This window comes from Amphiprion ocellaris, chromosome 19 (assembly GCF_022539595.1).
Source record: "Amphiprion ocellaris isolate individual 3 ecotype Okinawa chromosome 19, ASM2253959v1, whole genome shotgun sequence".
Taxonomy (NCBI): Eukaryota; Metazoa; Chordata; class Actinopteri; family Pomacentridae; genus Amphiprion; species Amphiprion ocellaris.
Window position 1 is genome coordinate 17,898,422 of NC_072784.1, and position 27,424 is coordinate 17,925,845.

At 39.6% G+C, this 27,424-nt stretch overlaps 1 protein-coding gene across 1 annotated transcript in view; it reads right to left on the reverse strand.

Moving 5' to 3' along the window:
• Positions 1 to 5,103: 5,103 nt before the first annotated feature.
• The window catches only part of stat5a (signal transducer and activator of transcription 5a), a 52,507-nt gene continuing 30,186 nt past the window's right edge, over positions 5,104 to 27,424 (reverse strand). Inside the window, exons 2-20 of the mRNA XM_023282052.3 lie at positions 24,942 to 24,998; positions 21,027 to 21,170; positions 20,591 to 20,747; positions 19,337 to 19,426; positions 18,255 to 18,429; positions 17,452 to 17,582; positions 17,172 to 17,323; positions 16,601 to 16,756; positions 13,887 to 14,066; positions 12,983 to 13,070; positions 11,729 to 11,851; positions 11,303 to 11,395; positions 10,407 to 10,613; positions 9,577 to 9,671; positions 9,147 to 9,289; positions 7,949 to 8,104; positions 7,745 to 7,796; positions 7,189 to 7,299; positions 5,104 to 7,067 (exon numbers count right to left, since the gene is read on the reverse strand). Coding sequence (XP_023137820.1) covers positions 6,944 to 7,067; positions 7,189 to 7,299; positions 7,745 to 7,796; positions 7,949 to 8,104; positions 9,147 to 9,289; positions 9,577 to 9,671; positions 10,407 to 10,613; positions 11,303 to 11,395; positions 11,729 to 11,851; positions 12,983 to 13,070; positions 13,887 to 14,066; positions 16,601 to 16,756; positions 17,172 to 17,323; positions 17,452 to 17,582; positions 18,255 to 18,429; positions 19,337 to 19,426; positions 20,591 to 20,747; positions 21,027 to 21,154 — 2,361 coding nt within the window. The 5' untranslated portion in view covers positions 21,155 to 21,170; positions 24,942 to 24,998 and the 3' untranslated portion in view covers positions 5,104 to 6,943. The remainder of the gene's footprint in view (positions 7,068 to 7,188; positions 7,300 to 7,744; positions 7,797 to 7,948; positions 8,105 to 9,146; positions 9,290 to 9,576; positions 9,672 to 10,406; positions 10,614 to 11,302; positions 11,396 to 11,728; positions 11,852 to 12,982; positions 13,071 to 13,886; positions 14,067 to 16,600; positions 16,757 to 17,171; positions 17,324 to 17,451; positions 17,583 to 18,254; positions 18,430 to 19,336; positions 19,427 to 20,590; positions 20,748 to 21,026; positions 21,171 to 24,941; positions 24,999 to 27,424) is intronic.

Below are 27,424 nucleotides of genomic sequence, written 5' to 3' on the forward strand. Positions count from 1 at the left end.
CTGGAGCTTTCTCTTCACATCGTCTTCCACCTGGACTGGTTTGGTCGGGAGCATGTGCAACAAACATTTCAAAAACTGCACTTTAACATCAATGGATGACACTGAAGTTTAATCTCTACATAAATAAGACTGAGTCTGGATGTGCTGCTCTGTCATTAACTCCTAAGTTTAGGGAAAGTTCAAACAAAAGAGGACAGTTCAGATAAGACTTGAGAATGAGCTTATTTTGAACAAACATCTCAGACTTTCTGAGCTTCAGCACCTCCAGCAAGATATTTTAACAACAAGCAACTCAAGAGATCCAGAAGTTGGAGAGAGTTAGCTTTAGCTGAGCCAAAGAACATGTGGGACGCTAACCTAGCAAACATTTCAGACTTTTCTCTGTGAATTCTGAGAAATAATTTCCTATTTAATGACAGAGCTACATATCTTAACTCAGTCTCATTAAAACAGACTCTAATTCAGTGTCATCCATCCATATTAAAGTGCAGTTACCCAAAATGTTTGTTGCATGAGCTCCAACAAAACCTGTCCAGGTAGAAAGCCACTTTGACAAACAGGAAGTGGACGATTCCAAGCAGATTTATAGAAGGGGGAACCGGACTATACTAAGTGTGGTCAAGTATAGAGGGGTGTTTTGTGGGTTTTTAAGGCTGATAATGATTATTACTGAGACATTTGGAGTCGATATTCATTTGCAGTAAATGAAAATATTTAAAATCTTGGAGTTAAACTTAGAAGAACACAAACTCTAACAGGAAACTTTGTTGATATGTTTTTGTTTTGTTTACAGCTGTTAAGTTAAAGGAGTTTTATTCGTGACGTATAACCAATCAAATCACTCCAGAAGACAGAGCGACCACAGGTAGATTAAGGTTCAGAGCCAAAGTAGCACCATTTTTAAATGGATTTATTACCGTAAATCAGTAAAAAATAAAATACTGATAATCAGTAAATCAGTCAGCCAACAATTACTACAATTCTACAATGTATGTCTCTTTCCTTTGAATTGTTATTTGTACAATATACGATGTATATTATGCTGTTTTTTCATACCAAAGGCTATACTATGATGTTTTCTAAGAGACGTACTATGTTACTCTGTTCTGGCCCTGGGCTGCTGCACTCCTCCTCTGTTGTTTTCTGGATTGTACTCAGCTGCATGCCTTCGTCCACCCGGCCTCCGTTGACTCGTCCTGCCTGCCGTCTCTGGAGCTGAAGCTGGATTGGAACAGACCAAAGTACAGTCCAATCACGATGCCAGCTGCCTCTCAAAAGGCTCCTTCATCTGGTGGAACTTCTTCTGAGCGGAAGCTGAGCTGGCCCGGCAGAACTTTGGAGATGTGTTCCAGTAGTTGATGGATCTGTAGGGAGATAGAGAGGGACCTTTGACTTGTTCAGTAAAGAAAACAGGAAACCCATTGGTAGTTTTAGTTTAGGGTGCTTCTGCGGTGTGTTTTTGTGTTTTAAGAGGTGAACAGGAAGAGTTTTTTTTCGTATTGATGATCTTTTACTTTGTTCCTGGTTGGAATGCCCATCAATGTCAACATGAAGTTCACTTTTAGTTCTGTTTATTTATTTTTATTTTACTAACACCCATTTGCTTTTAACCCCCTCACATGTTGTGTTGTTGTAAACTTCCTCTTTCAAATAAATACTCGTCTAACCCTCTGGAAACCAGCATTTGGATTGTTTTTGTGTTGTTCCTCACCTACTTCAGACAGCCGGGACAAAACAACGTTTTGTGGACCAAAGGCTATACTATGATGTTGTTAGAGTGACACGCTATACTATGACGTTTTTAGAGCGACATGCTAAACTATAGCTATACTGCTATACTGTGGCTTTTTTTGGACTCCAGGCTATACTATAGGCTTTTTAAACTGACATATTACTGTGACGTTTTATTTTTATTTTTTTTTTTAGTTATTCTTGAAAAATATACTATGACATTTTCTGAACTACATCCTATACTGTGGCATTATACACAGAGTGCTTTGGTTACATGTTGATTTATAATCTAGATTTTTTTTCTGTTTTGTTTTCTGACGGGATTAACACAGACCTGACTGTGAACACCGTCGAAACCCACCTGAGGGAGACGCTGCCCGTTTTTCAATACCCGTTTCAGAATGGAAAATCCAATTGCCAGATAAATACAGGGACCGAACTGGCTCCATGGTAGGAACAAAATCCAAGCCACTAAACAACTAGCACATTATATTTAATATATACATTCCATCCTATCTGATCTACTGGACATCACTGGCATCTAGTGGTGACAGTTAATACAAGCTGCAAAAAAAAGCCAAATCACCAAAAGCGTCTTTTACACACTGAAAGATCTGCTTACTTTCAGTTGACTGCGAGTTTTCATAGTAATTGCTATTACAAGCACTGCCATAATGAGCAGGTTTGCTGTGGTGTGTTGTGCTTTGAAGCCCTTGGATATGTGTGCGTGGTTACCTTTTTCTCCTCTGTAGGATGCTGCTTGGCCTTTCAAATGGGCTGCAGGTGGGCTGTCTTGATTGGTTTGTGACTGATTGAATGTGTTGGAATTCTGATGGGCTTCAGATGCCATTTACAGGGTTTAAAGTTTGGCATTCCTAGGACTCTGCCTTTCACTCACACCAGTTAGCATGTTGTGATCTGTCAAGTCATTTAGACTAACATATGGGTCATTCCAGAACTGGAGGACATTCGGACTTCAAATTTTTTGAAAAATAAACCTTCTCTATTTCCATTTTCTGCTCCATATTCATCAATAATAAGTAATAAACTATCAAAGGCTTAACTGGCTCAGCTTACACATCAATTCCATTTTTATTGCATATTTTTTGTTTGCTAACTCTGCTCTAATCACAGTAACAGGGTTGTTAATCCATGCTAGTGTTGGCTTTTTCTCAGGAATAGAAGCTAGATATTTAGCTAGCTGCTGACTAAGAGGACAGACTCACCTATGTAAAAAAAAAAAGTAAAGATAAAAATAAAAAGTAATTTGTCTTATCATGATAATATGCATAACAGGGTTCCATGAGGTAGAGTGAGACATTCAATCAAGGCTGACAATGTTATGAAAATATGAAAAATAGAAGACAGGACATAGCTTTGCTCTACCCATTCTTTTTGAAAACTGTTTGATGATGTTAATTCCAGTGCATCATGTGATTCACTGTTTTCTTCTTCTTCTACCAGCTAAAAAGGCTATGCTAACAGGGTTGTGTGCATATTGTGAGACACGTTCCATGTATAATAATTGTTTAAAATATTATGTTGATTAAAAAAATATCCCACAATGACAAGAGACATCAATGAAAAAAAAAACACCAAAAAAATGAGGATTTAAATTTAATTTTAACTGTTTTGTTTGAGATTCAATTTGGTCATCGGGGGGTGGGATGAGAGAAAAATGGAATTTTAGGGGGAACTCCAGACTTATTTGTTATTTTAAAACATATTTTCAAACATTCTTTTCTCCTAGCTTTTTTTTTTTTAAAAAGATTTGGTCTCAGGACAAGTGAATATACATGACAACTGCATGTTTTAGTAGCTTGTACATGGATTATTTAAAATTTGATGGATGGGACGTAAAATGTCCTTCAATTCCGGAATGACCCGTATAGTATCATCTTGATTCTAAATAGCGCCTTTTATTTTTAACTCTACTTGCATTGTAAAACATTGGCAAGACTATAGGGTTGCACCAATAAAAGCCATTTAAATGTATTCACCGTGCTATTATTCAGGACCCACTGCTGCAGAAATATCCTCTTATGACGACAGTGTTAGTTCTGATGCAAACCACAGTGCTCATTCTGTAACTCTGGTTAAAGCTCTTGTAATTATTGCAGGTTAGCATTAACCATGAACCCGCCAGACTTCTTTCAGCTCTTGATATATTAGCCTGTACATAAAGTGGAAATAATTAAGACACAAGTGGAATTCAGGACATTCTAATCAACCTCAATAATTTTTCTCTTTCGAAGGCAGCCAAAGAATTCCTAACTGTCCAGAACTGATAATAAAAATCATTTAAGCAATAACTGGTCACATTTTATTGAATTCCAGGCAAATTTGATTTTCTTATCTTTCTCCAGCATGGCAGCAGGCAGGTAATTGGCATTTAAGCTACAGCTCAAATACACACATACACGCACTCTCTCACACACAAAACTGTATTTCTAATGTCCACCAGATGGCAGAAACAACCTTATTTAGACCATTAAGAATGAACTGCATCATTTTCCCCAATAAACTAATGTATAATCTTTTCTGGTCAGGTGTTAGTGTGGCCATATTTTAAATATACATTTGGATGTTAACCTCTTGTACATGTCGAATTTGGCTTTTGCTATATTTTAACATACCAAATGTAAATTATAATTTTTTTAATATATAATTTTATCATCACTCAAACTCAGCCATTATGTTGGTTTAGTGCAGTATGACGAGCATATTTGATCTTCCATGCTCCAGTTTGTGAAATGTACATTGAATTTGAAAACACAGATTATTAGCTTTCAAAGGCTTTACAGAGAGGAATGATGCATTCATGCTTTATTGCACTGACTTATGGTAGGAAGCAACTGGCGGACAGCACTGGAAAAATTCGAAAATCTGAACAAAAGTGGGATACTTTGGAAAATAGTCAGCATTCATATAAAGCAGTGAAGTATGTTTAAAGTTAAATATTTTTTTTACTATAGTGGAATGTTTAACTTCATGCCAAGAATCATCAGGAACACGGTCAGCCTGCATTTAAGTTTGTCATCTGAAATACCTGTAAAAGTTTCTTCATATGGAAAGCTTCATACAGTGTTTAATAAGTGCAATACTTTGTTATATTGTATATAGATTTCAAAATAAAATCACTGTGTTCTTGTCTATATGTTTAAATTTGACATTTATATTGAACATTTTTAAGTGTATACAAATCTTTAATTGCACAAATCCCATCAAATACTGTACACGATGCAGTTACCCATGATACTTTTACTCTGTAACCTTCTGCTGAATTGAGTTTGTCGATTAACTGTACACAGAAATTATTTAGCCATTGTGAAAAATCCAAAATCCAAATCTACCGAACTTCTACAGGTTGAGTTCAAATTATTTATAAAACTTTATTTTCTTCTTTTCAACTCAACTGCTGTTTCACTTGGAAAATGTCCAAGCGATAAACCCAAACCACAAACATGGTACATACATCAAACAGCACACAGCGCCATCTACATCATCAAAAAAGACACAGTCTACAGTGGAACAAAGCTCAAAAATGATGAGAATAATGGTAATGCAGGATATATCCACAAGATTGCCCATGTAGCTTGAGATAGCTAAAACTGGAAAGAAAGAAATGCAAAAAAAAAAAAAGTAAGGGAATATTTTGAATACTGTAATGTGTATTGGACGAACACAAAAGTACACGATAGATTCTTCTTTGATTTCCAGTTGCTCTGTGTACTCCTGGTCACATGAGACTTCTGCTCAGACGGAGGAGGTATTACACATAAATCCTCTGGGTCATGCAAAGAGGTTACATTCAATTGGGGGAGTGCCAGAGAAACAATAATAAAATAGAATTATGATAGAGAAAATAAATTTTATATATTCAGTATACACAGTTTGTTTTCTATTTGGCTTAAACATCTGCTAAGCAAAGCGATTCATTCCTGAGGTGCAAGGCTGTTTTAAACAATTATCGTACACGTGTAGCTAAGAGAGGACGCACAGTGAAAATCTTGACCGAAAATTGAAAGTCAGACAAAGAACAAACTGACACAACGAAACATCGTACAATTCTAAATGTGGCCCAGCAGCTGGTGAGTCTGTGCAAGTATTCAAAGCCCGCAACCTACTGTATCTGTCAACGTCAGCTGCTGGCACGCTCATGTTGTCACAGATACAATGCACATGCTCATTTTGCCAAAGTGTCATGACGCAGCTACAGGAACAAACAGATGGACAGGCAGTGTAGTCAGCCGACAGAGTTAGACCTCAGCGAGCGAGGGATCTTCATCGCACAGTCTTAAGCAATTTACAAGAACAAAAATCCACTGACCGTACCTACTGGTGTGAATGGTGTGCAGAAACAACAACAGAACCCAAAGTAACAACAACTGTCAGTAGAATAATGAGAGGTAGCATCGATGAGAGGAACAGAGAGACCTGAGAGGACAAGCAGGCAGCACTGGGTAAATGCTTAGATTTGCATTTCTGTGTACAAACAGAAGACGAATAGCCCTGTGAGAGTGAGGGAGCTGCACAAACTCCCCTCCTTTCAGCTGGTGAACAAATCAGAACAAATACATACATCTTAAACTCGTGTACCGTGTGTTGATGTGTGTGCTGTGAGCTGCAGAGAGCAAAGAGAGTCGCTCTGCCTTTAGGTTAGTGTACATGGACGAAGTAGCGGACTGTAACTCTCCAGAGCAATGACTCAGATTATGTTGTTAAGAGCAAAAAGCAAAACTCTTCATTATAACTCCTTTTTCATCAAAGGGTGAGATCAGTGTCACTATCAAAATACTGATAACCCATTTACAAAAAAGAAAATATAAAATAAAAACATTCAGCTCCTAAAATAACTTCATACAGTAGCATTTTTTTTTGAAAAATCTGTATTAAATCAATTGGAAATGCATGCACAATGTAGATGAACATTACTTCTTTTCTTTTTCACAATACTGTAACATTGTAGGTTTTGCATAAAACCCAGTCTGTTTTACAAACACTTATGAACACTAACAAAACTAAAAGAAGTCACTGACATGCATGCTGTCATGCTGAAAAGAAAAAAAAAATCACAACCATTATTAACATTTCACATTAGAACAATATGAAAAAAAGAGAAAATGAATGGAATTGAACCATGTCAATGCAAATGGGGCAAGTTGGGAGGCAGGGTTCGTTTGGTGTTGTCGCGGTTCAAAAAAGTGGCGGGTCAGGACTGCTGGCCGCCCCACTGGCTCTCTACGGGCCGCCGCAGAAGCTCCTCCACATGTCTCGCCACGTCCATGGTGTCATCTAGGTCAAAGTCTCCGTCCGTATCCAACATCGAGTCACTCCTGCCGCAGGACACAGAGAGGAGACACCCGCACTCAGACAAGCTGGCAGCACAACTACAAAACAGCAGCAGTAAAACGCACACACACAATCAGGCCGAGCTGCTCAAGAATTCAAACTCACATAGGTGGGTATATGCCATAGGCATGAGGGTGATTGACAGGTGCTGGAGAGGCACCTTGATCCATATAGGTCGGATTCCCACTTGCTGGGTCTGGATTGACTGTTGCAAACCTGCACACACACACACACACACACACACACACATAAAACCAAGATAAAAACCTATGAGCCGATGTTCAGCAGTTGCCTAAGCAACTATGCTCAGCGTGTTTTCCAGGCCCTGTCGCATCATTATGGCCATTCTCTCTACTGCGGGTGAACCAACTGTGGAGATAGGCAGGGAGTGCGGCTGGCTAACTAACAAGCCTAACTCTAATGATGAGTGGAAGACAAGCTTGCGCAGGAACCCAGGCCCATCCTTAATTGGCCTCCTCCAACTGTAACAACTAACTAATAGATGATCTGAATTCAAGCTCCAGTATTTAGTGATTAACTCTAAATGTTGCTTCAGGGAACAAAAAAAAGTCTTGGGTGGTTGGCAGAGAAGAAAGAAAAGCAGAGAGAGAGAGCAGGAATGGAAGAACAGGAGGAGAGGAAAGGAAAGCTGGATACTTACTCAGGCACCACTTGTTTGATCTGTGGCTTCACATAACCGTCCACTGCTTTAGCTTCAAAACAAGCAAGCACAGGGAGACAGGATAACTAACAGCCCGGAGCAGTCATCATTCAGACATTAAGACGTCTCTACAGGCTTCGCTTTGCAGCTGTGACATTAAATTTTGAAAATAACACGAGGCTGAGCAAATAGAACATTACTTACAGAGGGGTGGGGTGTAATACTTGGAGAAAACCTCATCCTTGGGTCTGTCAGGGTAGAGGAACAGGAGGTGATTGAGATCGCTAATGCGGTCAGCCAGAGAGCGAATGGAGAAGTCTTTGGTTGTGTAGGGCATGAGGTTCCAAACCATTCTCTCACCTGGAAAAACACAGCGCCCACACGAAGATATCAGCAATAACGTACAATGCTCTTTTCCACGCCATTCAAATTTCAGCATTATTAAAGGGTCATTTTAGTTGGATACTCTAGACTGTACATCACTCTGACATCCCCTTAGATGTCCTTACACACTAAACTCCCTCAGATGACAGGTCTAACTGAAATTTCTGACCATATATCATCATCTTTTGATGATAAAACTGGAATAGTGACGCTGTGGCAGCAACAGTAGCATTCACGTCAAGGTATGACTGTATCCACCTGATGAATGTAAGGAGTCAGTCTCTCTTAGTTCCTGAGTGAAATATCTGATGCTCAAGCTGCTAAACACTCCGTTATGGTCACCAGCCAGTCACTAAATGTATCTGTGTTTTGTTTGATGATGAGCTGACAGCACAAAGTGGGCTTTTAGAGCTTTTTCACTAAAAACAGCAACAAATAACACTAAAGCGGTGAAAAAAGACCCAAAGCTGTTGGGCTTCAGCCAAAACGTTAAATAATGAGCTGAAAGTCACTATTAGGCTCCATAAAACACAGTGGAGCTGCCAATTTTGATGATAATTCCTTATATGTTCATCAGTCCAAGTGACAGTTTCCACATTGCCTAACACTGTCCTTTGATACATTGGTAAGATTAAAATATCATGCATCTTGCTAATTTTAACCATGCCAGCTTATATCCCTGTCAGCAGATGCTATCAGCACAGGAAGGAACACAAGCTGATTGGCTGGTGAAATAGCATCTGGAACGCTAATGAAAGCAACATTTCTACCCCATCAAGAACTAAAGCAGAGCAGATTATCACTGTTTATCAGGTGAAAATCAACTATTTGTATTGGGTGCCCACATTCCTTTGTGTTTTATGTGTCTATGAGTGATCAAAACAGTTAAAGCAGGTTCGACTTAAGCAAAAAGACAGCAGGAATCTTGAATTCTCTCCATCTACCCTGCCATGATTTGTATTAATTTTAACTTTATTGTCATGAAATCCTCTTAACTTTGGTGTTTTTGATGGTATACCTGCTTTGTTAGGGTTTTCTGCCACCCAGGCAATTGTGATTCCTCCGATCTCAGAGTCACTAAAGCGCAGAAGGAAGGTACCGTTGGGTTTGGACATCAGCATATCTTGAGCCTGCTGCTTGTTCACAAAGCCTAAGATAGCTCTACACAATGAGAAGAGAGATGCATAGAATGAGAAAGTGCATTTCCACAAAGTGCATTTGGATCCTGGTTTACTGTAGTAGGTTGCCATGGAAAATCATGAAAGAAAACCACTGCTTGAATTGTCAAGACTGACAAAATAGGGACAGGAAACCATTTACTTCAGCAGAATATGCAGTCCAGCTGTTAACTTGAAAAAAAGAGAGGCATTTTTATTTTTCTGTTTCGCCACATTTTTTTTTTTTAGCCAAGATCGAAAGTGACAAAAAAACCTGAGCAGCTTCCTTACCCGTCATTCCAGTGTGGTTTGAGATGCTTTTTTGTGAGTTCCATTACACCATCAAACCACTGCCAAAATGTAAAGTTCCTTCCTGGCAAGCTTTCCTGTAGAGGAACACAGTTCAGGGGAAAATATATATATATATATATTTAAAGCACACAGGATTCTAACAGACATGTACACCTTTTAAAAGCATTTTAGATTCTCTCACTCACTCGTCCATCCAATCCATAAATACACAGAAGAGTATTTTCTCAACAATTTATAGCCATTCTAGTTGTGTTTATAATACAACCCAGTGTGCAGCTGCATGTGTACATGTTGTGTGTCTAGGTAAAGCGGAACATATATACACGCATTTGTGAGGTGGCTGAAACTTAATGTTCCTGTAATCTAATAAGACCAATGGTGAGTGGTGGATGTGAGTGCAGTTTCTGCCTTCAACATCTACTTTGAGCCAGAAAAATAAGGCCTCCAGCCTTTTTCTGTGTGGACAAACAGGCCTATTAAAATGAAGACCTGGCTACAAATGAGACATTCTCACTCAAGTCAAGCACAGAACAGGGCTGTAGGGACGGTGCAAATGGAGCAAGAAATATTTATATGTATGATAACATAGTAATAGGAAATCCTTCATGGAGAACAAGCTTGCGGTTGAAATATGTGACCAAAATTGGCCTGCGGGCTTTTTCAAAGCAGATGACCTCTAAGTGCAGCGTGACAGAAATTCATACTATAAAACTGATTATAACAGATAAACAGAATTCTATAAACTGTGTGTTTGTTTTCATCGAGAGCACGAGACAGAGAGGATCCAGAGGAAAGAGACTGACGCTAACCCTATTAAACTGTGACCAGGTCATTGTCATGCTCCGGTAGTCGTCTGGGTTGTTGCTCGAGCTGCTGAAGGCCTTTTGAGCCAGGAAGACCAGGTTCTCCTCAGACAGGCCTCGGTTACTCTGCACCTCTGCCTTGTACTTCATGTTGATGGCATCACACAGCTGAGGCCAAAGAACCTTATCTGGCACGAGGAAAGGCACCCGTCCCTGCAGATACACAGGAGACAGCCGAGGATTTGTACACGTTTGTCGAAATGAATGATCATAGATAAAATGTACAAACATAAAGACACGAGCAAATACACGCACAGATATTTTTAAAGATGTTGTATTTTTGTATATAACATCACTGTCACATTTTGGAAAGAAATCAATTAGTTTCCATGTGTACAAAATGCAAAGTATAAAAATGCATCACAATCAATCGTCCTAGTAAATTGATATTAAACCTAAATGAAAAAAACATTCACATGAAAACATAACATTAATGGTAACAGCTATCATGTTGAATTGTTACTATTTAAAAAAAAAGACTAATTTAATTGTGTAGTCTGAAAAATAGCAGGACAAAATAGGAATCACCCATTGTAGATTTTCTGAGCCATTTGCAATTCCTTCCAATCTCTTAAACTGTCATTTTTTTTATTCAATAATTCATTTAACTGCTTGATTTAGTTATACAATGCATGTGCTCAAACACATGCACCCTTCTGTAACAGCTGAATGTGGTATAATAGTTGTGTTTTAGGTGTGTCTTTGTGTGCATAATGGTCATTTCATGCAAGATTTACGTATTAGGTTTTTCTGGAACATTATAAATACAGGCTCATTCAAGTGTTTAACCAACTCTGAATAAAATTTTAAACATAGAAAGACACTCACAAATATTTACTCACCGGCTCTGCAAAAGCATTGTCCCATAGCACGGTTGCTGTGGCATTATTGTCTTGGCTACCATGAACTATCACCACTACGGGGAGTGATAGAGTCTGTTTGGAAAAAGAATGAAGGCCATCACTGGTAGAACACTGTACCAATAAATTACACAAGCACTACAAAAAAAAAAAAACCCAAAACAAACAAACAAAAACCTTTAATTGTTTTTTTTTTTTCAGATTTAGTATAAAGAAAGATTTCTGAGTAGCATCATAAACCTCTGGGAAAAAGAAGGGGACTGGAAACATGTGAAAAGGAAAATATTCTCAAGGTTTTGTGAGAGTAAACAGAATCCTACTGTTGCAGGAGTTTGAATGGATGGTGTCTTTGTGTATCAAGGATTAATGTAATATCTACCCACAACTTCTCTCACTGCACTGTCTTACCTTCACTTGAAAGACAAGCTCATTGCTTCCAACACTAAACTGGGACTCGAACAGAATGGTGAACTTCTCTTCTGTGACCGATTCGGCTCCTCGTCTGTCCGATCGCTTGATCCTTTTTAAAGACTAAATGAAAGATAAAACAGGTAAGAATACACTGTAGACATTGTCTGTGCACTTAGGTTCTGAACATACAATGAGCAAAAATATAAACGCAAACAATTTTGTTTTTGCTCCCATTTTGCATGAGCTGAACTCAAAGATCTAATGGGGGACTGGTCTCAGACGATCTTGGAGAGAAGATGCTGGATTTGAAGGTTCTGGGCTGGTGTGGTTACACGTTGGCTGCGGTTGTGAGGCTGGCTGGATATACTGCCAAATTCTCTGAAATGCCTTAGGAGACAACTTATGGTAGAGAAATGAACATTCAATTCACAGGCAACAGCTCTGGTGGACATTGCAGTTAGCATGCCAATTGCACGCTCCCTCAAAACTTACGACATTTGTGGAATTGTGCTGTGCGATAAAACTGCACATTTTAGAGTGGCCTTTTATTGTGGCCAATTGAGTCTTTGAGTTCAGCTCATGAAAAATGGGAGCAAAAACAAAAGTGTTATTGTATGGGTGTCATACAGCCATACAAGCGTGCATAATTCATTTACAGTCCGACTATAGGGCTGACATGTAAATAATGCATGGAGAGCTCTTTGAATTATTTCTAACAACATTTCTGATGTAAAAATGTTCTCTACTGAAGCTGCAGACCAATCCTGTGAAGCATTGCTGAGTTGCTGTGGGTTTGTGCAGTACATACTAAGCTATACAATGACAGCAAAAGGTGCAGTGCAACTCTACACTGATGCTTCTAAACCTTACAGATTCCCAGTATTCACTATGATGTTTTTTTTTTTTTTTAAATTCTGGAAATCCCCGTTTCACCCCTTGGAAACATATTATTGGAAAAACATTTCCATAATGCTGAACATAAGGATTAGCGATTATCTCACTTACATTCCTGTGTGAACAGCTCTCTAGAGCAGAGCCATAAACGACATATCTGAGTCAATTTAGTTGCGCCTTGTCCTTATTTGCCCAAAACAAGGCAAATGAGGACAAGACTGAAATGTGCAGATGAATGCTTTATTATAATTTCAAATGAACTACTCGGGCACTTGCAATACAGGAAGAATAAAGGTGATTTTTCTTTCTGCTAATCATAAAATAATCTGCTCCTCTAGACCATAAGGCCACACTCACCATGTTTCTGAAGTGGGCACTGAGAGTGCCTGTAGTCTGGTGGTACTCCATCACACAGTTATTGTTCAAAATCTCCCCACTGCTGTCACTGAAGGAGAGAGTCAAGGAGTGAGTCAATGAGCTCCACTGTCTGCTGCGACACACTTGAAAGCTGAGAAGGATCTATATTCTTCTCTAAGCATAATTTTACATTATGCTTGTTTAAACTGCATGAGCAGCAGAGTGAAAGGCATGCAGAGTGAAGGAATAATGCTCATACTCATTTCCTCGATAATTCAGTGGTTTAACAATGAACCTTTGCATCTTTTCTATATGAGAAACACCAACCATATGTGTCTTGGTGAGTGGTTTCGATAAGACACAGCAGATTATGGCTGAGCTGCTGAATTGCCCACCCATTTTCCCACTGGCTGCCTGGCTGACCTAGAGTCTTGGAAGGTTTCTATTAGTCAGGAGGAATGTGGAACGAGGCTGTGGAACAGGCTAAATGTGGATTCTGTATCCACACCATAGATTCCTCTGAGGCATTGTTCAAGTTCCAGCCATGTCTCTGTGGTGAGGTCTGGAAACACACTAGGCCAGAGTTCATCCTGGGATTCAGCAATCCCTGTAGAAAACTAAAACTCCTTATCTTAATGGCGCCATGGGAACTCACTGTAGTGTCCCCGCTACAGGAAGTAGTAATTTAAAAATGTGCATAGAGAAACAAAAAAAAGAGGAAACACACGCATTGCTGCAACAGCACAATGTCACAGCAATGCTTCAAAATAGACTTTCAGTTTCAATACAAAAAGAAAAAAAAAAGTGTCAAAAAGCAGGAAAAGCCAAAACCTCCCAAAAATCCAAAATGTGATTGCTTCATGTTTTCACATCCTCAGTGATGTAAATCGTGTACTAGACTTACTTCCTTGTGTTCTCATTTTTCAGCAGGGCCTTGGCTTGCTGTTCACTAATGATGGTGGCTTTGACCTGCGGAGGGTTCATGTGCACGTTTAGCTTCCCACCCACTAGGAGGCGCACTGTGGCGGCAAACTTGGTTTGGGTTTTTAACACCTGAGGAGGCTGTTTCTCAATGATGAAGGTGCTGTGGACACAAAAGATGAGTCGGAATTAGAGTGAAAAACAGAACAAACATGTGTAGATTGGGTACCTCACTGCAATATGCTAGGTATAAGCCTGGCCCATTAGCTTGCTTCTGTTGATATATCTGATGAAATATAGATATGTTTCCCCCCAAAAAAACCCAACTCTTTCTAAATATGCAAATGTCTGTGTGGTACGTGCCAGGATTTGTACCACTATAGTCACATGGACAAAACCACTGCACAAATCACAGCAGATTAGTAACTTTATTGCTGTCTCCAATGACAATGAGTTAACAATAATATCTGTGAGCTCCAATGAAATATTTGCTTGGGAACCAAGTTCACTATTTGCAGAATAAGTCAACTCAGTGTGCACAGAAATAATCTAAAAGTCACTTGCATGGATACTTTTAAAGAGTCCAAAAGCATTTTTTTTATGTTGTGTATTTCTATGTTATTATTTTTTTGTAGAAATAGGACTATCAACTTAGAGAACCAATGACATGACATCACTACCGCTAACATCTAGCTATTCTGTAGCTACTGTAGTCACATGGAGTATTAATATTTAATTAAACATTGGGTCTCTATAAGGGTTGAATCTTAATTAAAATGAACACTGGAAACTGACGTGAACACAGAATTGTGCTTGTGACCTTGTTTAAACATACAGAAGATTACACAACGGCTTTATGAGGTAGAACATGCTTTCAACATGTGCATTAAGCTGTAAGTACACACACATAATGTGCTTGGTGTGAAATGCTGCAAAACGCTTTGTTGATATAGAACTCCAAGGGGTTCCTTGAAGCTCTACTGACCTGCAGGGTTGAGAACATTAGCCTTTGAAAATGACCTTAATTGTAACCATGCACACTAATGGAAGGTCGCATTAGTAATCACTGATCAGTAAACCAACAGGGTTAACAATTACTTTGTTCTGAAACAGCAGGTCGGCTTTTCTGTCTTCATGTTTTCTGATTTCCACATTAACACAAAAGAGAGCAGTGATGATAACGGCATACAAAGCCTAATGATTAATCCCGCAGGCTCAGAGGGAGCTTAGAAACAAACACATACTGTTGTCATGAGCTCTTTTAAGCCCTCTGGTTTGTAGCTGAACTAAATGGTGATAAAAAGACGACAGTCTTCCCCTGAGGCTTCAGGGTATTATGGAGAGGATGCTGTTTCGGAAACATGACGTGCATTGGTGCTGTGTGTGAAAGCTTGACAGGTTACAGGTTTGTCTGTAGCCACTCAGAAATTGCTGCGACAATGACATGACTTCTCAATGTGTTAAGGGTCCCTGCAGAGACAATGTTCTAGAAAAAGTGGGAGAGGACGCCACAAATGTCAGAACACTTCTTGTTCAGAAATGTTGGAGGGCTAAAAGACTCTGGCAGATGTGCTTTTAGGACCTAAAATAATGGACTAAAACAAGTGGCATCATGTGTCCTTGCTTTCATTTAGGTTTGTTCTCTCTGCAGATTTCTTTAAGTGCATTCAATTTCCATCCCTTGTCTCCCTTTCCACATCAGGACTCCTTCTCTCCTTCTCGGTCTACATCTTATCTTGCATTGATGAGGTTTGAATCACAGCTAGATGATGAAATGTATCAAATATCGTCTCTAATACGCCCGAGCAAGTCACCAGTCCATTGACTCCATCACCAAAACAATATTTATTCTTAATTAGAACAACCTTAATCATAAATATAATGTCATTTTCTAATTTTCGTAAAATCAACTCCCGTTTTGGACATCTTTTGTGCAGTAGCCAACTGAATATAATTAGAATAGGTAGTTATCCATCTATATTCCTGTTTTCATTATTCAGGGCAGACACACAGAGACCAGAATGGAAAACCACTTAAGCCACAAGCAGCATGAAACCAGATCATGGTTCTTATATTATTTTTGACTGACTTCTATGAAAAACAACTCATATTTGTTAAGCAGCACAGTAAACAGATAAATGAGTTGCTGCTCTGTTCAGACCAAGTTGCTGCTCAGCCAGTGCATATACTATAGTATATAAGTGAACTTGTGACCATGGTCATGATGAGTGTCACCAAAGCCACCAGGAAATCTTAAAGCGAACTTTTACAAGACTCAATCTAGAACAGAATGTTAAGACTTTAGCAGATGCTCTTTATTACCAACACAGTAAGTACTGAAAGAAGAGGACACAAACAAACTTCTACAAGCTTTTCTCATGTGGGATGAATCATTAGGAGGACAAATTTGAAAGCCTGACTAATTTCATTTTAGAAATAGATGGTATCTTTCGCTCTGCTGACCACAAAACCAAGCTAGGTTGTGAAAGTAGAACTTGCTTGCATAAAGGACAAGAGCTGAGTGCAGGAAAGGGCAATTCTTGAATGTACATAACACACCCACCCATTTCCAGAGATGCAGGAGCTGATATACTTAAATGGACATGATACTGATCGACATTCATGAAATTGAATCAGCTTATTTTTATTCCAGATTCAGCCTTTAGAAGCGTAGAGGAACTTTAAACACACACCCACCTTGTGACCAGTGCTGAGATGATGTCTGTGATTGTGCTGTTGAGTTCATTAAGGAGCTCTTCAATAGGACCAGGGATGGGCAGCTGTTGTCTGAGGTGCTCTGCCCGTCGAATTTGCTGCCTGTTTTGCCAGATAGTTTCTGCCAGCTTTTCACACCTGCCATTTACCAGCACAGGTACACACAAAAGCACACATTAGTAAGAGATGAGCATGGACACGGTCGGAGGTGCTGTGTTATAACATTGCTTGCTCAAACTTGCCACTGTGGGAAGTTGCGCTCAAAGCTGAACCATATCAATTAAATTTTAACAGGAGAGATCAAAATAACACGAAGTTCTGACTGGTTAAATGGGGTCTTGTTGCACTGAAAAGGCAAAGAGAACCTTATCAGTTTGAAAACAAACCAAAAAACCAAAAAGCGAGACAGCGTATGTCTCTCTCACTAGGAGCCAATAAACGTTGGAAATAAACCCAGCGGTAGTCCATTGCAAGCTTGTAAACTCATGACCCTTTGCTTTGTCAGGGGGAGTCTAGTAGCAGTGATCTTGGTGGGTGGTGGAGAAAAGCTCACCAGGACTGAAGGATGTCCAGGCCTCCCTCTGGTGGGCCCCCGTTGCCTGCCAGCTGTTGCCGTCTCTTCCACTGGATCAGCTCGTCATCCAGAATGATGGTCTGCTGCTTCCTCAACAGCTGCAGTGTTTTCTGGTGCTTCTCTGCCAGGTCCTGCACACAGATACGACAAACGCCCCAGACTCATTTTTCATTTCAATTTGTGGACTCTGGCAATCATGCATTAGCATTTGTGCATATGAAGAAAATCAAATGTGTTTTCCTGAGCGCGTCTCTCTCACCAGTCTGTATTTCTGTAGTGTGTTGGCCTCTCTGGTCAGCCATGCCTCCACAGTGGCTCTCTTGCTGAGGAGGGCGGGTTCGCGGAGCTGACGGTCAGCAGGGGGCAGCGTGGCCAGGCTGGTTAGCTGAGCTGAGGGAGGTAAAGAGAGGAGGTAAACGTCTCCAACCTGTGCTCATGTAGTGTATATTATTTCCCCAGTGGATTACTAATTCCCTCAAGAGAACCTCCTCTAGTCTAGGACATAATCTATAGGAGCTAGCTGTAAATTACACAGCATGCTATATAAGTCAAAACTGCTCAGAGCAAGCTCCAGTTGTTTGTTTTTCATTGCTGATCTACAGAATTCAGCATGGCATTTCCCAAAGCTGTCAAAAGTATGAGGACTGGTCTTCTAACATATAGTGTACACTTGATTCAAATCATTTTAAACTGCTGTAAGTTGCACTGAAACTCAGCATTCAAGACAAGTCCAATTTAGAGGTTCAACTAAGGATTATTTTCTTATATTTTTAGATTTCTTATATTTTTGTTATATTTTCCGGCAACCAATCAGTCATTTAGTTTACTAAAAGTCCAGTTCACATCTTAATATTGCTGATTTTGTCAAACCAAAGAATGATATATGATGATAAATGAGGTTTAACAACAATTGATTATCTAAAAAGCAATTTTTGTCAATAATTTTCAGTGTAATAAGCCATATTTTTCAGCACTGCATCCGCTCAATACCAGGTTGCATTCTAGTCAGTCAAACATTACATCTTGCATTCATTTTGAACAGAAATAACAACATTTCCTCACCCTGGATGCGGAGGCTCTCCTGGTACTGGATGATGAAGTACTCCTGGTTGTGCTGGAGCTTGCGCAGGTCGTTCTCAGTGTCCTGGGTCAGCAGGCGAAGCTCCTCAAAAGCCTGGTTGATCTGTTGGTATTTCTGAGACATGCTGTCCATCATTCCGCCCACCGGAGAGCTCGACTGTCAGTTACAATGTGTGATCGAGACGCAGAGAGAGATGGATGAAAATATTGGCAAACAGGAGTTGGTAAAGTTGGTTTTTCATTGGATACTACACGGCCTGTATATCGTCTGTCAGTGGATTGTTTATGATGGTTGTTAAAGGAAATGGCCAGCTGCTTGTGAGTGAGGGCTGAGATACTGGGGGTTTTCTCATGGGACAGAGCAGGGATATGAAATTAGGCTGGACATGATGCATTGACTCCTGCGTGTGGCAGTTGGGTTATTTGACAGCAAAAAGTTCCACAGACCATAAGCTTAAATGGCAACAGTGTAAATTGGAAGGAAGAAATGGATTTGCATACGGAAGCAAACTGCACGGTCACTTAAAGGTCTGAATGAGTGCACTATGAAGCCTAAAGGTTCAGACTAAACAGGGTGAAATTCAATCAGTCCAAATATGCATTCCCCTAATAGAAAAGGCATGTTGTGACTGAAAATCAATTCACCACAGGAGTTGCTGAGAGTCAGATGTTTTACGCTCTGCTGGCTCCATGGTTTCATAACTCAGTGCATTTTATCAACTGTAAAATATTTGACTTCCCTCCATACTGCAGTGGTGAAATACAAAAGCTTTGCTTTTATAAGGCCATTTTCCAGCATGACTGAGTAGGTTTGAGTGTTTGTAAGGTATCACATTTGTAATAACGCATGGGACTCTGCAGACCTCCGCAGAATAAATAGAGAAAACAGAGAGCAGTTACCCAAACACCCAATCTCTGAATCTGCCGCCATTATGTAGTTTCAGCTTGTGTTTGTGTTTGCAGGTTCGGTGCGGGCTATGAATAATGCACGGAGGAGTCACAGGTGTGCATACAGGTGGCAGCTTGTATATATAATTTGCAGCACACATATGCGTCCTACTTACATTTGTAGCTTCTCTGACGAGCCTCTGCTCTGTGTAGAGGATGTGTTTGATGCATCGGACCAACTCCAGAGGACAGCGGTCATACGTGCTCTGCAAGACAAGGAGCACATGAGCTGTGTTAAGGCCTGTTAGTGGCTGACGAGCGGAGCAGCTGCTGCACACAGGACTCACCAATTTGGTTGCATCAAAGACACTTGCTAAGTTCTGGAGCCAACGCTGCAGACACACTAAAACCCATTAGCTTAATGAGACCCAGCATGACACATTTCATATGGAGACGTGACTCATTAGCATACGCACAGTTAAGTGGTTTACATATTATAGGGATATTTTTTCCACTGGTAAATAGAGTAACAAATCGCTGTTTTACTTTCAGTCTAAACACTCAGTTGGTGATATTCTTTTTAGCTTCAAGTCTGACAAAGCACACTGCATTGGTTATTTGTCTGATTCTGTCTTTTGAGGGAACAAAGGGATCTCAAAGATAGCAGAAAACTAATACAAGGCATGTATAACACATCTACTGCCTCACTCTCAGCCCCATGAATACAGAGAGAGAAAACAGTGTGGCTGGAATTCAGGACTGCAGTTTGATTTTGCACAGCCAGCCCCGTTCCCCCTGTTTCTGCGGCTGGTTTCAGGGAGGAGAGAAGACAAACAGAAGAATAGATCTGTGAACTGGGCGTCCGATCATAAATAGCAGCGCTGGCTGGCTACCAAGGCCCTCACTTGGGCCATGCTCTTGTTTTCCCCAAGGTGGAGACAACCTGTTCTTGAAACATATTGTGCAATTGTGTGCACTTTCTAGGACCTACAGCTGTGCCAACAATATAAATATTTTGCTAAAAACACATAAATTCTGAGCAGATCTAATTCAGAGTTTTATTCTGTCTTTTTCTAAATATTTCTCTGGAATTGTTTTCCATTTATTTGATGTCATGAACAATCATGTACAAATATTTTCATGACCAAAAAGACATTTTAATGACTAAAAATTCAAGCCTTGAAGTTTTCCAGTGCAAGGGAAATTTCTCTATGATTTTTCAAACTTTGACCCAACTGGCCCTCATTCACTTTCTCTCTCATACTGCAAACCAAAGCAAACAAAAAAAAAAAAGTCTCAATCAAATGAACTGAACAGTTTCCAGTTTTCAGTTTGCTGGTCAGTGGCTGATGACCCAGTACTGATAAGTTACTGCACATTCTTAGTTACGCAGTCCTGTTCTCATAAAAACAAACAAAAGAACAACTCACTTTGAGCTGGCTGGCGTAGTGTCCCAATTTGATTTTAAGTAGGAAACCATCCTCTCCGACCTGGTGCTCAGCCTTGTTCTGCAACTCCTGTATCAGACTGTCGAGCAGCCGTTTGGCCTTGAACTCTTCCTGTGGGTTCTCCAGGTCTATAGCATCCCTAACAACACACACACACACACACACACACACATACACACAAACACACATGCATGCATGCAGGACACAGACAAGAAATGTAGACACATGCATCAATTTACGCAGATGGTTGAATAAACTCTAGGGTGTAGGCAAGAACAAACCAAAAAGAGGTTAGGGTTAAAAAAGAATCTGTCCAAATATGCTCTCATGGACAAACACACAACACAAACATTTGCTCAGGCATACGTGAGGGCATAACTGCACACACTTAATCTGTTTGTGCGGCAGTGAAACTCACCAGAGCTGGCCCTCTATCCACTGGGACAGATAATGTCGCACCTCAATGGGGAAGTGCTGACCGTAAAGCGACTGCATCTGGTGCAGAGCGTCTCCCTGAAGCTGCTGGGCCTGGATCCACACTGCCATCTTCAACACCCTGAAGCTGAGAAAGGGGTGGCTTATTGATTAGAGAGCAGGTTAGGAAGCTTATTGAAAAAAGTAAATCAAGGGACGTGGATCGATCAGTGAATAAGATCATTCAAGTTCACATCACATAATATGGTTATGAAACTTTCACATTCAGTTGACAGTTTACCTAACCTTTCCCCTGATTATAGAAATAATCTTTGCAACCATTGTATAGCATGCCTGGTCTTTCAACCTTTGGATTTCTTCAGATGTTGAAGTGATGTGCAGTAAGATAATACACTTATATAAACTCTTCAATATGGAAACTAGATTAAAGTTAGGAGGGCGTTGTGTTTATAGCCTTTCAAAAAACAAAAATGCAAGAGCAAAATTATGAAGAATAGTAACTGACTTAACACCCACACTCACAATTTCAAGAATAACAGCTGAAGTGCATTGAATAAAAACAAATAAATATTGCAAATAGAGTCAATTGAAGGCTAGTTTGTATTGGGAAAAATGTAATTTAGAAGTATCAGTTGAGGACAGCTTGTTTATTTCTCTACTGAAAAGCACTGTGAGTCACCGTCTGTTGTTTTAAATGTGCTATATTAATGAAGACTACTTGACTTGGTGACGTGTTACCGATTATTACCGCCTAAGCAGAGCGGACTGCATTTCCAACGTTTTCGTGGGTGCAACGGTGTGAGAACTGCAGCAATGTGTTGGAGAACCTCAGGACATGAGCTGAGACACGTGGTTTTGATTTCTCTACAACACGGGTTTGCGCAAAGTCATTTAATACTGTCAACTATTGAAATAATGTAATGTAATTTAATTTATGTAAATACGCATTCTTAAAGTAATTGTATAGAGAAAAATCTGTGAAATGTGTTAATTCTATCTGGTTTTGGAAGAACCTGGCGGCTAAGTTCTGCTTGACTTGTACTTACTTTAATGGACCCAGGGAACTTCCTTTAGGTAGCCCACAAATATTTCCTGCCAGGTTCACTGTTGCTTTTGGATAATTAAATAAAAATGTCACTGAATTTTAACTTAAAAAAGACATGAAATTTGTCCAAACTTACAGAAAAGTTGTCCCAAATGATTTTCAGATTGTCCAAAATAGATGAAAATGACTCAAAAACTGTCCAAAACGACATAGAAATAATCCAAAATTCCTCATATTTGTCCAAAATGTCTTGAAATCTGCCTGTATTTTTTGCCTTTTAAACTGTGGATGGATGTAAAATTGATCTGGTTGCACTGAAAATGCACTGAAATTTTTCCTGTATTGAAGGTTTTGGTAAAATCTAACAGAGCGGTCTTAAAATATTAAGCATTTTTCTGAGGGTAGTTTCTATAAGTTGCTACATTTTTTCTGTAGAACCTGTTCAGAATGTTTGAAAAAGTGTATATACTAGTTAAAAACAAGTGTTACTGCAGTCTACTCATATAAGGCAGATTCTTAAAAAAAAAACTGCAGTTTTAAATATGCTGGGTTAAATACATCCATCTGAAGTTAAGTATTTGATATCCACTGAAAAAACAATCACCAGTGTTTTATTTTTTGAGGAAATTCACATTGTGATTTCAATCTGTTTACAATGAACACAGGCAAACTCACTGACATACCACAGAAAGCTTACACAGTATCGATTTAGTTACGCTAAATGTATAGTGAGCTGATTTTTCTGTTTTCCTTGTACGGCTGTGGCTCCGAGTGACAGCGGTTGAGCCACTCGTGCCTCTTTACTCTGGACATGTTGAGGCTTTAAACACAACTCCTCTGTGGAGTCAACAGCTCCACACTGAGTGCCGTGTCTTGGCTGAGAGGGCTTTGTGTTGGGTCACTGCTACTTATTTCCAGTCAACACACCCACTCACCTTTCTCAAAAGTGGCACAGTCACTGTCAGTAAAAGAGTGAGAGATATGAGAACGCGGGAAGTTTGTGGTGTAAGCGAGTGTTGGCGTGTGTGCATGTGTGTATTTGTAGGTGCTTGTGGTGTCAGTGGTTCTGCTTGACAGCATAGGCATCTTTTGTGTGTCAGTGCATCTGTAACTGACACACAGATGTATGCATAGCATCTTTACGTAAACACAACAACAAGGCAGAAAGGAAAGTTCATCCTCTGTATCACTCTGAGTCTGACTCGCTTGTCATCTCATCTTTATTTCTCTCCAGCTCATTTCCTTAATCATACCTTTGGTTTACAATATCCACCATACCGACAAGGCATTCTCTGTGCTGCTGTTGAAAGATTTCCTTTACTCTTCTAAGTTTAGACCTTATTTCCTCTTTCAGAATAGATGCCAGTCAATGATGGAAGTTTAGAGTAATTTGAGACATGGTCATAGGTACTGCATGAACAACAGGAAGCTGGCTCCCTGCACAAAAAGAAACTGCTTCATATTACGAAGTATCCCATGACCTACACAACTGACCTTCAATCTCCCGTCTAACGAGACACAAGCTTTCTGGATAATAAATCAATTTGACGTAAAAATCTGATTTTTTTTGTGTGTGAATGTGTGTGTGTCACGAATCAGCCAACATAGCTGGAGCCATATGCATGTTCACCTACGATGTGCATGTGGAGCTAGGTGAAATGAGCTCAGAAAGATAATTCCACTCCTTATGGAGGCCAGTAGACAGGATTAATGTCTACAGACATTAGCTTGTCAGCGTATGCTAATGCTCCTGCACTCATATCAGTCTGAATGCATCCTGAACTTCAACCCTTGAACTTCCAGCTTGTTCTTATTCACTGGACACTTCAGATGACAGTGTAGTTTTCAGAAAGCAGCCGTATTCATGCGGCTTAAGTTGTAAACTGTCCTATGAGCAGCTCGCTTTCCCCTGGAGTAAATTCATCAATCTGGACGGCCTCTGTAAATACTACTACTAATTTTTTGTGTAGTGTTTGTATATGTGACGTCATACTTCATAGCTTTAAATCTAGAATTTGTGAGGTGTTATTTTAAATAAAATATTCATTTTATCCTCTGCTACTGCCAACACACGTTAGTCATAACTTTGCACTGTGCCTTTCTTCACTGGTAATAAATCCATACTTTAGAAAGCTCAAGTACTGAACAATATTATCAAATCAGTAACTTGAAATTATACAAACAACACTAATTCTCTATCATTTTTGCTGTACTCTGAAAGTGAATCTTGATTTGTCAGACTGTATGTTTGAAAGAAAATGACATAAGAGGGTAGAATTACACAATATTCTCAAAAGACAAATTTGTCAAGTTTTCAGACGACTAACCTACACATTGTTATCTGTGAGGGAATCAGCAGCTCTTGAACTATCAGCTGATTGGAGGAGGAACTGAACAGGAAGAGCACAAAACTTTCTGTGATTGTGGGTGTAGGACTTTGTTTCTGCACCATGCTGTATTATACAGACACACAAAAAGGTCCACATAGAACATGCTGAGAGTTGAAGTTTTAACAGTATTTGTTACTGCTGTGAAGAGACAGTGGGACAAACTGGTCTCCGCTCATCTGCCTGCCTCTTAAACAGCTCTTTAAGAGTGGAGGCTGCATGTCTGCCCACCATTAGCCACTCCATTCTCACCTCCAACAGGAAAGTGAGATGCTTTCCAGCAGTTGTGTCACTCTGACAGCAACATCCAAATGCCCTGACATGAACCTGACATATACTCTGAAACCTAACAGCTCTGTCTGTGTCACTTTCCTCTATGTACAAGAAACCCTCAACACTGTAGGATGCTACCCATTTTATCACTATCCTCACTGCAGATTAAAAAAAAAAGTTAAATCCACCTTACCTTCAGCTCTGTGCAACCATGTAACAGCAGGAAACACTAAAGAGGAGCACCACAAACCTGAGAAGACAGAGAGAGACAGACAGTCAGAGAGAATGAAAGAAAGGCAGAGAGAGAGAGAGACCAAGAGGAGGAAGTGAGTCAACCTTGGGTGCTTCTGAGGAAGCTCTCTTTTTTCACAAGGACCGGAGCATTAACAAAAAGCATGAGGGGTTGAGAGAAGGGTGAAAGGGAAAGTCCACTGAACAGATTTCTCTTTTTTTCCAGCTGTTTCGGACACGCCAACACAATAGTGTAATTTATGAAGATGGATAATTCTTGCAGAGGCTAAGAGGTACACAAGCAAAGCTCTTTTAGTGATACTATGTGAGGATTCTGAAGCCGCTGCAATTAAAAAGACATTTGTGGGCACCCAACAGAACCCACAAAGATGCTAGAGATGTGGTCAGAAATCGACTTCAATTGTAAATGAATAAACAGATGGTCTCCAAATGAGTACTGCTGAAAAACAAAAAGAAAACAAAGGTCTACAACAACTTTGTAGCTTACAAATTTACATTATTGCACAGGAAAGCCCTGAATGTGCACAACCACTGTAATAAAACCAAAGAATTCTGCCACATTGGGGCAGTAAATTTGAAAACACATTTTTTCCCTCCACATTTCAACCCTGTCTCCTCACTAAACCAGCTTTTTTTTTTTTTTTTTAACCAAAAAACTATTTAGTTCTCCAAAACAGTTTCCAGAGTGGATAAATTTTAATACCCTGGCTGGGTGTTTTTGTGTGCTTGGGGAAAACAGAACTAGGATGTAAAACCATCCCACAAAGATTATATGCAGTGTGGCAGTAAAGTTAAGAAGAGCTTTTTCTGCTGCTGATAATTTTATAGGAGAACTCCAGCATTTTTACACATTAAAATGAGTGAAGGCTTTTGTATCTCCAGAAAGAAATGCATTAGTTGCTACAACCATAATGCTCTGAATCCTATTTCTTATTATGGGAAATGTAGGCACCGGGAAAGAGGATTGCACGGAATACAGAAGGCAATAAAATTCGGATGCATTGTTAACTTTTAAAATTCAACACAAGTTACTAAAGTGCAAGGCTAAATCTGTGTAGCACATCTTAAATGCCCCTACTGAAGATTGCACAGCACTGTCAGCAAGTGGTGTTTGTGTTGATTTTGTCTGACTACCTTGGTAGCGCTGATTGACTCATACTTTCATTGTCACGGCACTAAGGACATGTGGGATAAACACATCACAAAACGCAGGCTGTAACGCAACGCATCATTTCATTGACATGTGACATGCATTCACACTCAGCGTGAGAACATTTGACCGATCAGACGGAGCCCTAGATACATGAACCATGCATTCCCACCATTTGGTCGATCGGATGAAGCCCCAGCTAGCAGTCAGCTACCCTCAGATCAAGTGGTGTCAGTTTGGTGATGACTGCAAGGTTTACCAGCACGATGGCCAAGGATGGAAGAAGCTAGTTCTAATTTCTGATTAAAATTAAAATTATATTCAATTGTTTAGATATCCACGTGCAACTTGTTCCATGAAAGCAGTTTTTAAATGATGCATTTTAATTTTAATTATTTATTCATGAGGCTAAACAATGTTGTGCCACTATTAAAACAGAAAGACACAGGAAGAGCAGAGATAAATTGCACATTTCAATACACTTTGCAATATTAAACGATTTTATCTGCACACACAGATTTTTCTCATTGTGTAGGTTTAGAACTCGCCATTGTAAAATACTAGTTTTATATATGCAGCACAGGAAGACATTTAAATGACTGACACAAAGTGTGTAATTACACTTAAACGACAATAAACTAAAATCAATATTTCATATGCTTTGTTTTGCTATCTGATGACAGAAACTGAATAATATCTAAACTGGAACGACTATATCATCAGTCAGTCATGTTTACTTGTTTGTCAACTGAAAAAAAAAAGACTGAGACTTTGCTGTTTACCAGCTGTTCCTATGTTTCATTGTGAGCAAAGATGGAAAAGTTCCTGTAGACGCAAATCATTTTCACACAAAGACAACTTTCCTAACTGAGACAGCTGAGTGTAGACAGAGTCAAAACTGAATCATTGGGCTGCACTGGAAACTGTGACGGATGTTTATGACAAATAATTCTGAGAATAATTCATTTTCTCTTTCAAATACACACATTTGACAGACTTGCTGCAGATACTGTCGTTTGCCTGTTTCAGACCTATTTTTTTTAAGCAAGTTCTCAGTGAGTACAGTTACCACAACCAAGACAAGCAGATATACAAAAATAAGAGCCAAGCTATAATATGTAGCTTTGTCCTTGTTGTCAGAATTCATCCAAGAAAAAACAAGAGGCTGATCTGTCTTTGCTGTCAACAGATACACAATCTACAACAAACCTCATCACGTCACGAATTGATATTTTCTACGTTCTACTAACTTTCCCACTAATGCTTTTTTTTTT